Genomic DNA, 15511 nt, shown 5'->3' with positions numbered 1-15511 from the left:
TTCTTAAAACTTTATTTTCATAAAGATTATGTATTGTTGAAATACGAGTTATCAAGAAGTTACCTGAAGTATAAGCAAACAAATTGAGAGAACAGTTAAAAATCCTTGCAGAAAACTAACTGAACTTTTAAAACGACGACGGAGATAAAGAACAAGATTAAACTTGCACATCAGCAGTCAACAAAAGTAGGATTTACTTTGCATCAACTCATACAAACAGAAGGCTATATCTTAAGTTGATCACTGAGGAGAGAATTCAGCAAGTCCAAATGAAGTGGAAGCTTTTTAAGAAAAACAATCTGTAGAAGAAATGACCCAAAGCCCAGGAGAATTCCTTAAATCTCTCAAATAAAAAACATGCCAGTACTACCTCATGCCCTGCCCTCCCTTGTACTAGTCTCAACATGATTGGCAATACATTTGTACTTTTCAAAGTTCCAGGGGGTCATGAAACAGCTTTGTACTAGCTGAGTGACTTGCTTTTAACTTCTGTATCACGGATTCCATTCAAATTCACTGTCCTTTCTCTACCTGGGGTGGAGGTACTGGTTTGCCATTAAGAGCCATCTGGAATGGTGTGTCCTGGCCTGCAGGAGGCAAAGCAGCAGTCTTCAACTTCTTTGTACTGGTTTTGGATGGCTGCTCCTCCTCCTCTTCATCAGAATCTTGAAGGCCATATTTAGAAAAATGGGAGACCTAAGAGGAGAAGAATCCAACAAAATTATATTTTGTTTTTACAAATATAAAAAATTATATTTTTAACATTATTCAGAAGAGCTTCCGCAATATTTGTGCTTGCTATCTTACAGACTAGCTAAAAAACAAAGTACCAAAAATTTATTGAAACTACAATGAAATGTCACCCATAACACTACTGTTTTATTAAGATTTAGAGGATGTTGATGCATGTACTAGTTGCTCACATAATTGGTGAATATAGTAACATGGGAAATGAAATCCAAGAGAGCCATTATTATTTTCACATCTATATACTGCCTAGTTGTTCTCTACCAACACAAGAGCCTTCATTAAGTTAAATAATCCAAATGGCCTAGAATAGAAAGATACCAATGGGTTAAACTATTAAGGAAGAGAGAAAGGCAATCTTCTCATCCCAGAAATCTTTAAAAGAATGAAAATTTAGGAGTTGATTCATCAAGAGATAAAAATTCTGTCTGATGTCCCTAAATGATGCCACATCTTAGAAAATCACACCTTAGGAAGTGTATCTAAATGCTCACAAGATTGAATTGTGAGGCCATAAAGTTTTATAAATGGCTCTTATTACTCTGGGGGTTTAACTAGATACATAATTTGGAGCAAATCATGATGTGTGTCTATAGGTATTTTCTAATTTGAAAATAACAAACATTTTGTGACTCTAACTATATATAGTTAAGAATAACTAAGTTCACCCTGGCTGGTGTAACTCAGTGGATTGAGCGTGGGCCTGCAAACCAAACCACCACAGTTCAGTTCCCAGTCAGGGCACATGCCTGGGTTGCAGGCCAGTTCTCAGCAAGGGACGCACAAGAGGCAACCACACAGTGGTATTTCTTTCCCTCTCTCCTTCCCTTCCCATCTGAAGATAAATAAATAAAATCTTTAAAAAAATAGAAAAGAAGAACTAAGTTCAGTGACTGTACCTTAAACACCCAAGACCCTGTTTCAGGACGGTATTCTTTGAACTGAGCTCCCTGTTTCCTTGAAACTGCTTCTAATCGTCCCTCATAATTGATATCAGCAAGTCGATCTGGACTCTTTATTAAACAACGAGATGTTTTATCTGTTGGCCAAACTCCATCCAATGTAACTTCAGCCTTCCTGTAACACACAACCAAGTTAAAATGTCAATGTTTCATATTTAAGACAAGAAAGCCAAGTAACATCTATAGAAATAGCAAATAAAGGTACCTATGTTACTTTGTTTCATAGACCTGAGTCTTACTGCCCAAAGCTTAGGTACATAAGCTTAAGAGCAAGAAATTAACCCCTATATCAACTAGCTCAGTATCTGATTCAAGGGTCAAATTCCATTTATTCCAAACTACTATGGTATACAATTACTTCCAATCTAATTTTAATAACACTTAAGTTACGCATCCTTGACATTGTTCAGTGCAGATAGGTCAGTAGCCACAGTTCAGTGCTAAGACCTAAATCTCAGTGAAGGTCTTACAGTGCTACCATACTTCGCAACAAGAGTAATGATAGCAGTAACCACTGATGAACAGCAAATGCTTGCAGAATGTTACTATACTTTGCCATGTATACTGTACTCCTATGTATAATGTGCCCCCATGTTTTTGGCCCGGACTTTCAGGAAAAAAAAATCTTTTGTTTTAACTTCTTAACTCAATATTTTATTTATAGATGATGCCAATTATTGTATTCTAGGGTATTATTTTGCATAAGGATATTGTTATTACTTTCTAGAGTTACACTTTTCATGCATAAACATAACTAAATGAAAAAACATTTCTATAAATATAGAATTAGTACTATCCATGTCTAACATGCATCTTTATTTTTCCCTCAAAAATCTGGGCACAAAAGTGTGCATTATAAACAGCAAAATACCACATAAGGAGTATCACGTATTAAACAATGAGTGTGAAGATGACAATAGTGCTAATGTACCCTTCTAATATCAATAATTGAATTCAAGGAGTGTGTCCTATTCATTCTGTATGCTTGGTACCTAACACAGTAATTAGCACGTAATAATAGATGACTTTAAAAAACTTTTTTACTGTGATAAAAAGGTATGACATACAACTTACAATCTTAGCCATTTCTAACTGTATATTCAGTAGTCTTAGATATATACTCATTGTTCTGCAACCAATCTTCAGAACTTTTTTGTCTTGCAAAACTGAAAACCTATAGCATTAAAAAACATCTCCATTTCCCCCCTACTTCTAGTCATTGGCAACTACCATTCTACTATCTATTTCTAGAAATCTGGCTCTCTAGATGCCTTGAAATGGAATCATACAATATTTATCTTTTCTGACTGGCTTGTTTCACTTAGCATAATGAAGCTTCATCCATGTTGTCACCTGTGTCAGAATTTCCTTCCCTTTTTAAATGAATATTATTCCATTGTATGTAGATAAACTTTGTTTATACATTCATCTGTCACTGATGTGTTTCTTCTCTTAGCTATTGTGAATAGTGCTGCTACAAACATGGGTTTGTAAATGTTTTCAAGATTCTCCTTTCAATTCTTTTGGATACATGCTTGGAGTAAAACTGATGAGTCATTTTAAATTTTTTGAGAAACATCATACTCTTTTCCATAACAGTTGCACCATTTCCCTTTCCCATCAAACTATACACAAAGGTCCTAATTTCTTGCAAAAATTTATTTTTCTTAAACTAACCATCCTAATAATTCTGAAAGCTCGTTGTGGTTGTGATTTGCATTTCCCTAACTACTATCTATGTTGAGCATCTTAGCATATGCCTGTTTGCCATTTGTATATCTCCAGAGAGATGTATATTCAAGTCCCATTTAAAATTTTTGTTGGTGAGCTGCTATTCTTCCTTCATATTCTGGTTATTAATCCCTTATTATATATATGACTTGAAAATATTTTCTCCCATTCCACAGGTTGCCTTTCCATTCTGTTTGTGCTCTTTGATGTACAGAGGTTTTAAATTTTGATGTAGTTCAATTTGTTTAAATTTATTTTTAATATTGTTGTGACAATATTGAAATTCAAAGGGGGTCTAATATTCAAAGACCCCCTGGAACTTTGAAAAGTACAAATGTATTGCCAATCATGTTGAGACTAGTACAAGGGAGGGCAGGGCATGAGGTAGTACTGGCATGTTTTTTATTTGAGAGATTTAAAGAATTCTCCTGGGCTTTGGGTCATTTCTTCTACAGATTCTTATCAAATTCTTATCAAATACAATGTCATGAAACTTAAAGAAAATTTAGTTTTAGGTCTTAAGATGGACTAAAGACCTAAACATATCAGTTTTTTTTAATCATCACCCAAGGACAAGCTTATCGATTTTAGAGACAGAAGAAGGGAGGGAGAGAAACATTGATTTGGGAGAGAAACATCAATTGGTTGCCTTTCATTTGCACCCTGATAAGGGACTGAACTGGCAAACCTAGGTAATGTGCCTTGATTGGGAATCAACCCTGTGACCTTTCAGTTTACGGGATGACACTCCAACCAACTGAGCCACATTGGCCAGAGCACTTGATTTTTATATATGGTACAATGTAATGATTTAATCTCCTTCTTCTGCTTCTGAATATCCACTTTTCCTAAAAGCATTTGTTGAAGAGCCTGTTTGCTCCCCATGTTATGGTTTTGGCAATCTTGTCAAAAATCATTTAATTATATACATGAGGCTTTATTTCTGGGTCCTCTTATTCTCTCTGTTCCATTATTCTATATTGTCTGTCTTTATGCCAATACTACACTGTTTTGATTAATGTAGCTTTGTAGTAGTAAATTTTAAAGTAAAAAATATAAGCCCTCCAAATTTCGCTCTTTCAAGTTCAGTTTGGCTATTTAGGATCTCCTGAGATTCCATGATTTTAGGATGGACTTTTCTATTTCTGCAAAAGATGCCATTGGAATTTGGTGTGGATGCATTAAATCTGTAGGTTGCTTTGGACAGTGTGGAGATTTTAACAATTTTAAGTCTTCCAGTCCATGAAAATGGGTTATGTTTCCATTTATTTGTCTTCTTTAATTTCCTTCAGAAATGTTTCATAGTTTTCAGTGAATAAGCCTTTTGCCTTCTTGGTAGAATCTATTTATTCCTAAGCATTTTATTCTACTTGGTGTTATGGTAAATGGAACTGGTTTCTTAACTTCCTTTTTAGATGGTTCATTGTTAGTGTACACAAACTGAGTTTTGCAGATTGATTTTGTATCCTGCTAAATTTGTTAGTTTTAAGTTTTTTTTTTTTTAGTGTAATCTTTAGGCTATCTTTACATAAGATGAAAGCATCTGTAAACAAAGATAATTTTCCTTTTACTTCTTCAATTTGGATTCTATTTCTTTTTCTTGTTTAATTACTCTAGCTCAGACTTCCAGTATTATGTTGAATAGATGTAACGCAGGCAAACCTATCTTGCTCCTGATTTTAGAAAAAAAATATTTTCTTTACTACTGAGTATGACATTCACTGTATATTTTTTCAGATAACCACCTTTCTTATGTTGATGTAGTTTCTTTCCAACACTAGGTTGTTGAGTGCCTTTATCATGAAAGCATGCTGAATTTTGTCAAATACTTTTCCTGAACCAAAATAGATGCTCATATGTTTTTCTTCATTCTGTAAATGTGCTGTATTGGGTAGGCCAAAAAGTTTTTTCCATATGATGGCTAGAGTAGTGCTGAGTTGTCTTTAACTTCATTCAAAACCATTTTGATAGTATAGTGACAGCTGTTATATTAGCATGCATTTTAAAAAAGCTTATCAAAACTGGTGAATTTTTGTGCATCCATTTTAATACTGAAGATGGAAGAAAATACCTATTTTCGGCATATTATGCTTTATTTTGATAAGGTAAAAAACAAAACTGAAACACAAAAAAAGATTTGTGCAGTGTATGGAGAAGGTGCTGTGACCAACTGAAAGTGATCTGTGAAGTTTCTTGGCACTATTGATATTGTAACCAAATAATTCTTTGCTGTGGGGCTGTCTTATACACCGGAAGATGTTTAGCAACAGCTCTCGCCTCTAACCACTAGAAGCCAATAGCGGGAGATAGCTGACATACTCAAAATATCCAAATCAATAAGGTTATTGGTAAAAATGAAAATAAAAATGTGTCTTTTACTTTACTTTTGGCCAACCCAATATTCGTATGTTGAACCATCCTTGTATTGCAAAAAAAATTCTATATGGTGATGGTGTGTAAACCTTTATTTAAATGTATTGTTAACTTCTGTTTGCCAGTATTTTGTTGAGGATATTCACATTAATATTCATCACAGATATGGGTCTGTAGTTCTGTTACAATGTTTTTGTCAAGGCTTGAAATCAGGGTAATGACTGCCTCACAGAATAAGTTTACAAGTATTCTTTCCTCTTTGATTTTTGGAAAGAGTTTGAGAGGAACTGGTGTTAATTCTTAAATGTTCAGTAGAGCCCTCCCAGCTGTGGCTAAATGGATTGAGCACCAGCCTGTTAATGGAAAGGTAACTGGTTCGATTCCCCGTCAGGGCACATGCCTGGATTGTAGGCCAGGTTCCCAGTTGAGGACATGCAAGAAGCAACCAATCAATGTACCCTTTGCTCACTGATGTTTTTCTCCCTCTCTTTCTCCTGCTCTTCCCTTCTAAAAGTAAATAAAATAAATCTTTAAAAAAAATGTTCAGTAGAATTCACCACTGAAGCTTTTTATAACTTGGAGGTATTTGATTATTGATTCAATTTATTATTTACAGGACTATTCAGATTTTCTATTTCTTCATAATTCAATCTTGATAGGCTGTGAACATAAATGATTTGAACTATGGCCCTTTTCACCTGTAAGAGATACCAGAAGCTCGTATCTCATACTAAAACACAGAGAAAGACTTAAGAATGGTCACTACAGAAATACAAAAATAAAATACTACTAAAAATGGTTTAGATATTAACAGTTGAACCTGATAATATTAGAAAAAAGAGTCAAGAGGTCATAGTCTTTATTATTTATCCTTTTAAATGAAAGAGAAACAACATACATTGTACAGTAAGTCAAAAAAGCAAATTGCAAAAAAACTATGTATCAGGCACATATTTGTGTTTACAGAAAAAAAACTGTGATTTAGCTGATTATTTCTTAAACATATAAAAAATTCAGCCCTGGCTGGTGTGCCTCTGGATTGAGCAACGGTCCACGAACCAAAGGGTCACCTGTTCGATTCCCAGTCTAGGGCACATGCTTGGGTTATGCCCCCAGAAGGGGGTGTGTGAGGCAACCACACACTGATATTTCTCTCTCTTTCTCCCTCCCTTCTGTTCTCTAAAAATAAATAAATATTAAAAAAGAAAAAATAAATTCATACCTATTTAGCCCTTCACCCACAGGTGGTTTTTGGTTATCATCTAAATAGACAACAACTTCTTTCCTTCGGATATGCACAATATCATCCAAATTTAAATTTGTCAAATTCACTTCTCCTTCAAAATAGATTGAACCATAACCTGTAAGTCAGAGCAAATAGTTAAAAACTCATCCTGTATAGAGGGCAAATACTTCTATTATACCTCTAATAATTAGAAGGAGCAGACTACTTTAAACATTGATCAGTATTTTCAATAACCATGCAATACCATGAATGGGTTGTTTCACCTATAATATGCATGAATGAAATCAATTACACTGTTATCTGGCTTAACATCTGTATTTTTATAGCACTTATGTTGTTCTCTAACTAGCCTTCTTAAACTTTTACCAAGTATCTATCTATACTGCTGCTATATAACAACCCTTAATAAGCAGCCTGCAGTAAAAGTTAAAATAGGGATTCCCCCCCAAAATTACATTAGTAATACTTAGTAATATGAAGTTGAACCTAAAGATTACCCATCGCTTATCAACTATTCAATTTTCTGACTTTCTATGTCTTGCTGTTTATAATATTTACTTTAATTTTAGAACACTGCAATGAGCTGAGTAATTACTAAGGAACATTATAAAGCTCTAGTCTTGTTTTGTTACTTGTCTGTTATTCAGGATAAGGTGGGTCCAAATGTTGAGAAAAGAAGGAATTCAGCCATAAAGAGCTTCCTTTATTTAATTACAAAAATAAGGTGTAGATCTCCAGCTTATACATTACTAACCACTAAACTCACACTCACCTTTACGACCAATAGTGAAGTCAGAGACAATGCACTCTCCTTTTTCATTGGTAATTTTAGCAAGGTCATCCATAGATGGAATAGTATAGTAACCAACCTTGGTGAGAACAATGCCTGTAATAAAATAGAAAAGATAGTATTAATTGTGATTGTTCTTAGATATTTCACTTAAAATTTTTTCTATGAATAATTTAAAAAATTACCTAAATAATCATTAACTAAGTTATTATATACAGAAAATATATAACAATGAAACATTTTCCCAAACTGGTTTTCTAAGAAGCACTACTCTAGAAAAATGTGTATATGTATGTGTTTTAAAGTTTCCTGTTCAAGTAAGTCTGGGAAATAGGCACAGCATGTGTGGGACAGCATATTTACAGGTTCTGAAAACTTGCAAAATAATGAAGGCTACTTAACTTTACTTAATCCAGTGTTTCTCAGGCTACACCACAGAACCTTCTTTTCACTGACACCCATTAATACACTAAGGTACGAAAGGCACTCCACAGGCTATACTTTAGGAACAGCTTGCTTAACCCATTTTTTGAAAATATTTTCCACCTAAAGATACCAAAACCCAGGATGGAATAAACCTGCCTTGGCTTACACAGTAATTCAGTGGTATGGGTTGAGATAAAACTCCAAACCAAGTACTTTTTATTTCCAGCCTACTATCTCCCAAAAACCTCTGTGTCTTTCAAGTTTACAACCCCATGTACAGCTAAAATCAAGATGAAAAATCCTACATGAAAAAAATCCCAAAGACAAATGGAAATCCCAAAGGTTTATATAATTAGTTTTTTAGTTTTGTTTTTTTTTTAAGTTTCAACTAGGTAGATTTCTGAACAATTCAAAGAAAACAATACATTGGTATGCTTGTTCGAAGTACTCCTTGTCCATTTACATACAGATGTCAGGCTAACTTGCTTTTTGGGAGAAAATTTAAGGCCAATCTCCAGATTCCAGCAATGTCCACTTGTATACTTGTTTCTCTACCAGCAAGGTTTAAAGGAATAAAATTTTATTTTTTTATTATTATTTTTTAAAATATTTTATTTATTTATCTTTAGAGGGGAAGGGAAGGAGAGAGGGAGAGAAACATCAATGTATGGTTGCCTTTTGTGTGTCCCCTGCTGGGAACTGGCCTGCAGGGACCTGGTCTGCAACCCAGGCATGTGGCCTGACTGGGAATCGAACCGCAATTGTCTGGTTCGCAGGCCCAAGCTCAATCCACTGAGCTACACCAGCCAGGGCCAGGAATAAAATTTTAAATCGGGGATCAATGAAAAAACTAAAAACAAAAAATCAAGACTGAGTATTTGAAAAAAGATGTAGTGTCATAATAAATTCATGTAACTACACACACACAAGTATGTATACTTGGAATAATGTGAAAGTATAAAGTTGTCTCCTTAGGGCATCAAGTGACCAGAAAATGCACTATTAGAATTCGCTTACTCTTCAGTGGTTTGAACTCTACATAAAGGCAGTAAAATAACTAGATACAGAAAATCTTTATAGAAACTTCAAGAACAACTGTAAAACAAGCCAGATATTCACTAACAGAGAATAAATTAACCAAATTTGGTATATTTACATAATAAAATACTATTGAGCAATAAAATAATTAAGTGCCGATAGATACATCATGGATGAATCTCATAAAACTTAAGAGTCAAAAAAATATAGACATATGATCCCATTTATATGAAGTTCAAGAATAGGCAGTATCAACCTATGTGACAAAAACCAGACTCTGATTAACTTCTAAGGATTGTGACAAAAAGAAACTTGTCTGGGTAAAAGAAATGTTCCATCTTTTTGAGGTATTAGATATCTGGATTTGTTTGTGACAAAATTCATGGAAATGAAACAAGATCCATGCGCTTCACAATATATAAGTTGTACCTCAAACTATAAAACAAAATTTTTAAAAAGAAGGTAATGACATTTATGAAAACCCAAATGAGATGGTATATCAACACAGAAAAAAGGCAAGTTTTAAGTATCCAATCAAGACACTCTACTCAAGAGTTTCTATTATTTGTTTCATGAATTAGGAAAAAATCAATCAGTTCATTATTGGGGGTTAGAGGAGAGCACAGGACTGAGATTATGATAAACAACCTCAGCAACAGCTGCCATTTGAATGTCTATACATGTTGGGCCTTCATGATATGGTTCTATACACTTTATCATTTTATTAAAAAACTAGTAAGTACTCTCTGTAAATTTATAAAGCTAGGAAAAATATGAGGATAGTCTCTTTGGCTATCCACTGTGAGATCTTTAAATGTTACCAGGAAATGAAATGTGAATTTATGAAATGACCAAACCATAAGTGAAAAGTGTTAATATATTAACTTCTATAAAATGCAGTAAAAAGAATATTTAAAAGCTCAGACAGCTAACTTTCATTCCCTTGAAAATCTATGACAAACAAAAAGAAATTTCAAATGACTGGTAAGAGATTAGTCATGTATCAATCCAAACCTGACCTGCTGGATGCACATGGTAAGTACTATTTTCTATTTCTTCCCGGTCATCCTGCAGTGACTCCTCATGAAAAGAGGTCTCTTCACTGCTTCCTTCCAGTCCATTTCGTAAGGCAGCGCGCATGTTCAGTGCAACAATGGTATCATCCACACTGCTACTGCTGTTATGTTTATTTCCAGCAGTCTCTGGAGTTTGAGGAATGGGTTTGGCAATAGGGTTAGAATAAAAACGTGACATAAGAGAATCATCATCTCCATCCTGCTGATGATTCTCGTCAACAGGTTTGCTCAGGAAACTGAATCTGAAAAGGGAAAATAAAAACAATATTTGAGCCCCTTATAGGAGTAGTAACGATGAGAATAGCTAAGCCTTACTGAGACTTAACTAAGTGCATGGAACTATTCTAATTCCACATATTAAAAATATTAATACTACAGTAATCCCATAACCTGGGTTACTATTATTCTCTTTACTTTGTAAAAAAGACAACTAAGTCACAGAAAATAAAGTAACATTCTCAAGGTCACAAAGCTGTAAGTGCTAGAGTTGGAATTTTAACCCAGGACACCTGGCTGTAGATTCTATGCTATTAACAGATATACTTTCATGAACAAATGGGTCTGAGCATCAAATTTTTAGTTAAAAAAAAAGATTCAAACTTCAGGCCAAGATGAAGGCATGGGCAAGTACTTTGTGTCCTCACACAACCAAAATAAGGACAATAAATTTAAAACAAAAAATAACCAGAACTGCAGAAAACCGAACTGCATGTAAGCCCAGCAACCATGGAGTTAAAGAAACGTTCATTCAGACTGGTAGGAGGGGCAGAGGTGCGCAGCCAGTGCTGAGAGGGCTTGCAGGAAGAAGATGGCTGGAGGACCAGGCAGATGCCTGAGGTGGCAGCTGGCAGACTAGGCAGTCCCACACTTGCGTGCACATTGACTTGGAGAAAAACTGGGGAGTGAGACAGACCGTGCAACCCAGGGTTCCAGGGCAGGGAAATGAAGCCTGAAAACCTCTGGCTGTAAAAAACACGTGGGGGTTATGGCGGCAGGAGAAACTCCCAGCCTCATAGGAGAGTCTGTTGGAGAGAACCACAGGGTCCAAGAATGTACACAAAACCACCCACCCGGGAACCAGCACCAGAAGGGCCCAGTTAGCAAGGGAAGTGAGCACAAGTCTGGCGCAAGAGCTAAGTAAGTGGCACTGTTCCCTTTCAGACCCTTCCCGCCCATAAAGCACCACAACACAGCAAAGTGGATTGCCCCAACCTGGCGAATACCTAAGGCTCTGTTCCTTACAACATAACAGCCAAGCCAAGAGGAAAAAATATGAAAGAACAGATCAGAGCTTCAAAAATAGAACTAAGTGTTGAATAGGTAGCCAACCTATCAGAGGCAGAGTTCCAAACACTGATAATCAGGATGCTCATAGAAATGGTTGAGTACAGATGCAAAATGGAGGAAAAAGTAAAGGCTATGCAAAATGAAATAAAGAAAAATGTACATGGAACCAACAGTGATGGAAAGGAAACCAGGACTCAAATCAATGGTTTGGAGGAGAAGGAGGAAATAAACATTCAATCAGAACACAATAAAGAAACAAGAATTCAAAAAAATGAGAGGCTCAGGAACCTCGAGGACAACTTTAAACTTTGCAACATCCAAATTATATGGGTGCCACAAGGAGAAGAGGAAGAGCAAGAAGTTGAAAACTTATTTGAACAATTAATGAAGGAGAACTTCTCTCATCTGGCAAAGGAAATAGACTTCCAGGAAGTCCAAGAAGCTCAGAGAAGTCCCAAAGAAGTTGGCCTCAAGGAAGCAGACATCACGGCACATCATAATTACATTAGCCAAGATGAAAGCTGAAGAGAGAATCTTAAAAGCAGCAAGAGAAAACAAGACAGTTACCTACAAAGGAGTTCCTATAAGACTATCAGTTAATTTCTCAAAAGGAACCTTACAGCCCTGGCTGGTATAGCTCAGTGGATTGAGTGCGGGCCTGTGAACCAGACGATCGCAGTATAATTCCCAGTCAGGGCACATGCCTGGGTTGCAGGCCAGTTCCCAGCAGGGGACGCACGAGAGGCAACCATACATTGATATTTCTCTCTTGTCCTTCCCTTCCCCTCTAAAGATAAATAAATAAAATCTTAAAAAGAAAAAAAGGAACCTTACAGGCAAAAAGGGGCTGGAAAGAAGTATTCCAAGTCATGAAAGGCAAGGACCTACATCCAAGATTACTCTATCCAACAAAGCTATCGTTTAAAATGGAAGGGCAGATAAAGTGTTTCCTAAATAAGGTCAAGTTAGAGAAGTTCACCATCATCAAGCCCTTATTATATGAAATATCAAAGGGACTTATCTAACAAAAAGATGATGATCAAAACTCTGAACAGTAAAGTGACAAACTCACAGCTATCAACAACTGAACCTAAAATAAAGAAAACAAACTAAGCAAACATCTAGAACAGGAACATAACCAGAGAAACGGAGGTTATATGTAGGGTTATCAGTAGGGAGGAGGAGAGGGGAGAATGTGGGAAAAGATACAGGGAATAAGAAGCATTAATGGTAGGTACAAAATAGACAGGTAGGCCCTGGCTGGCATAGCTCAGTGGATTGAGTGTGGGCCTGTGAACCAAAGGATGGTGGTTCGATTTTCAGTCAGAGCACATGCCTGGATTGCAGGCCAACTCCCAGTGGGGGATGCACAAGAGGCAGCCATATATTGATATTTCTTTCCCTCTCTCCTTCCCTTCCTCTCTAAAGATTAAAAAAAAAAAAAATAGACAGGGGGAGGTTAAGAATGATATAGGAAATGGAGAAGCAAAAAAACTTATATGTATGACTCATGAACATAAACTAAGGTGGGAGAATGCTAGTGGGGGGTTTGCAGGGCAGAGGGGAATTAAGGGGAGAAAAAAATGGGACAACTGTAATAGCATAATCAATAAAATGTATTTTAAAAAAAGATTCTCTACTATGTGGAGGTCAAAAAATCAGTAGTGAGTTTCAAATTTAAAAAAACTGAGACTTTTGGCTCTGGCTGCTTTGGTTCAGTGGATTGAGTACCAGCCTGTGAACTGAAAGGCTGTTGGTTCGATTCCTGGTCAGGGCACATGCCTGGGTTTCAGGCCAGGTCCCCAGTTGAGGGTATGGTAAGAGGCAGATGATGGATGTTTCTCTCCTTTTCTTCCCCCCTTCCCTCTGTATAAAAACAAAACTGTAAAAACATGTAAAATATAAAAAATTAAAAAATGAGACTCCCTGTGATGATGGCACATCATGAGACAAGGCTCTCACCTCTTTGAACAATTGCATTGAGATTACAACTAATATTCAGAACAACCATCACTCAGAACCGTCAGAAACAGAGTTGAATGGAAGTCTGACAACTACAGAATTAAAGAAACTGCATTCATTCAGACTGGTAGGAGGAGTGCAGACGTGGAATGGGCTGGTCCCTCACCCACATGTGGAGGATAAAAACTTGGAAGGGCCATCTCAGGATCAAGGAGTCTCAGCCCCACGCCAAGCCCTGTAGCCCAGAGTTCCGGTGCTGTGAACCTAAGTTCCCACAACTTCTGGCTACGAAAAGTAGCAGGGATTGAGTCAGTGGAAGAAACTGCTGGAGCCAAGCAGTTCCCATTAAAGGACCCACACAACTCACTCCCTCTCACCTCCAGCACCAGGGTAGCAGCTTGAAAGGTACCAGTGCCATAAAGGGAGGAACTGGGATGTTGGGCATCAAGGCAAGCAGAGGACACTGTTCCTCTTCTAAACCCTCCCTGCACAGAGCTGGCAACATGGTGCCATATCTGAAACTCCATCAACCTGGCTAAACACTGACTGACCTGCCTTGGGGATCCCTCAGGGAATCCTCCCCACTGACTTACAAGCCCAAACAGGCTGCTTTTCCACATAAATGGCTGGTCTTGGCTCATGCTTCACAACTTCCTAAATCCTCTCAAACAAGCAACAGCTGGCCTCAATGAGCCCCGGGCTGGGCACTAGCAGTAGCCAGCACAGATTCATAGCCTGGCTTTGCCTGGGAATCTCCAAGTCCAGAACAAGTAGCAGCCATCTCAGATTGCATTATGGCTCAGGAAGGGTGGCCCCTTTCAAAACACAGATGGGGGCTGACCTTGGCTTGCAACACTCCAAAAACCCTAGGGAAACCCACCCAGTGGGCAGCTACAGACCACACTGGTGCACCACCACCCTGCACCTGCACAGCTAATCCTCCCTGGAGGGTGGAGGTTGGTGGGCAGTGGGCAGAGCCAATCTTAGCAGCTGACTAGCCTTGGTAAATCCCTCCCATTGACATGCCAACAGCAATCAAGGTTTAACTATAAGAGGAGGGTATACTCAGCCCACACAAAGGGCACACCTTGAGTACCCAGCTCGGATGACAGGGGAGGCTATGCCTCTGGACCCTATAGGACACTTACTACTTAGGCCATGCTACCAAGACAGGGAGTCATAGTAGCTCTACCTAACACATAGAAACAAACCCAGGGAGGCTGACAAAATGAGAAGACAAACATGGCCCAAATGAAAAAACAGATCAAAACTCTAGAAAAAGAGCTAAATGAAATGGAGATAAGCAACCTATCATGCAGAGTTCAAAACACTCATCATAAGGATGCTCAAGGAACTTAATTGAGGACCTCAGCAGCATAAAAAAGATCTAGTCAGAAACAAAGGATACACTAATTGAAACAAAAATTGTTCTTTAACAATTCACAGGGAAATAACAGTAGAGCAGATGAAGCCGAGAATCAAATTAATGATATGGAACATAAGGAAGCAAAAAATAACCCATCAGAACAACTAAAGAAAAAAAGACCCCCCCCAAAAAAATGAAGGTAGTATAACCACTTTTGTGATTGCTTCAAGAGGGTCAACATTTGCATCATAAGGATGCCAGAAAGAAATAGGGAATGTATTTGAAAAATAATTAAAGAAAACTTCCCTAATTTGGTGAAGGAAATAGACATGAAAGTCTAGGAAGCACAGAAAGTTCCAAGCAAGATGGATATAAAGAGGATTGGATTCCAAGACACATCATAATGAAAATGACAAAGGTTAAAGATAAAGAGAGAATCTTGAAAGTATCAAGAGAAAGGAAGTTAGTCACTTACGGGCAAGTTCCCATTGGAACGTCAGCTAATTT

The 15511-nt window shown here is 37.1% G+C and overlaps 1 protein-coding gene across 5 annotated transcripts in view; it reads right to left on the bottom strand.

Annotated features, from left to right (window-relative positions):
• Nucleotides 1-15511, bottom strand: part of NUP98 (nucleoporin 98 and 96 precursor) — a 110179-nt gene that overhangs the window by 27978 nt on the left and 66690 nt on the right. For all 5 annotated transcript variants that reach the window (XM_037135757.2, XM_037135761.2, XM_037135762.2 and 2 more), the window contains 5 exons: nt 10333-10631; nt 7832-7945; nt 7036-7174; nt 1647-1824; nt 532-696 (listed from right to left, as the gene is read on the bottom strand). In XM_037135757.2, coding sequence (XP_036991652.2) covers nt 532-696; nt 1647-1824; nt 7036-7174; nt 7832-7945; nt 10333-10631 — 895 coding nt within the window. The remainder of the gene's footprint in view (nt 1-531; nt 697-1646; nt 1825-7035; nt 7175-7831; nt 7946-10332; nt 10632-15511) is intronic.

The sequence above is a fragment of the Artibeus jamaicensis genome, unplaced genomic scaffold (genome assembly GCF_021234435.1).
Source record: "Artibeus jamaicensis isolate MK-2021 breed Jamaican fruit bat unplaced genomic scaffold, CSHL_Jam_final contig_64, whole genome shotgun sequence".
NCBI classification, from domain to species: Eukaryota; Metazoa; Chordata; class Mammalia; order Chiroptera; family Phyllostomidae; genus Artibeus; species Artibeus jamaicensis.
This window is presented reverse-complemented; position numbering and strand designations above follow the sequence as displayed.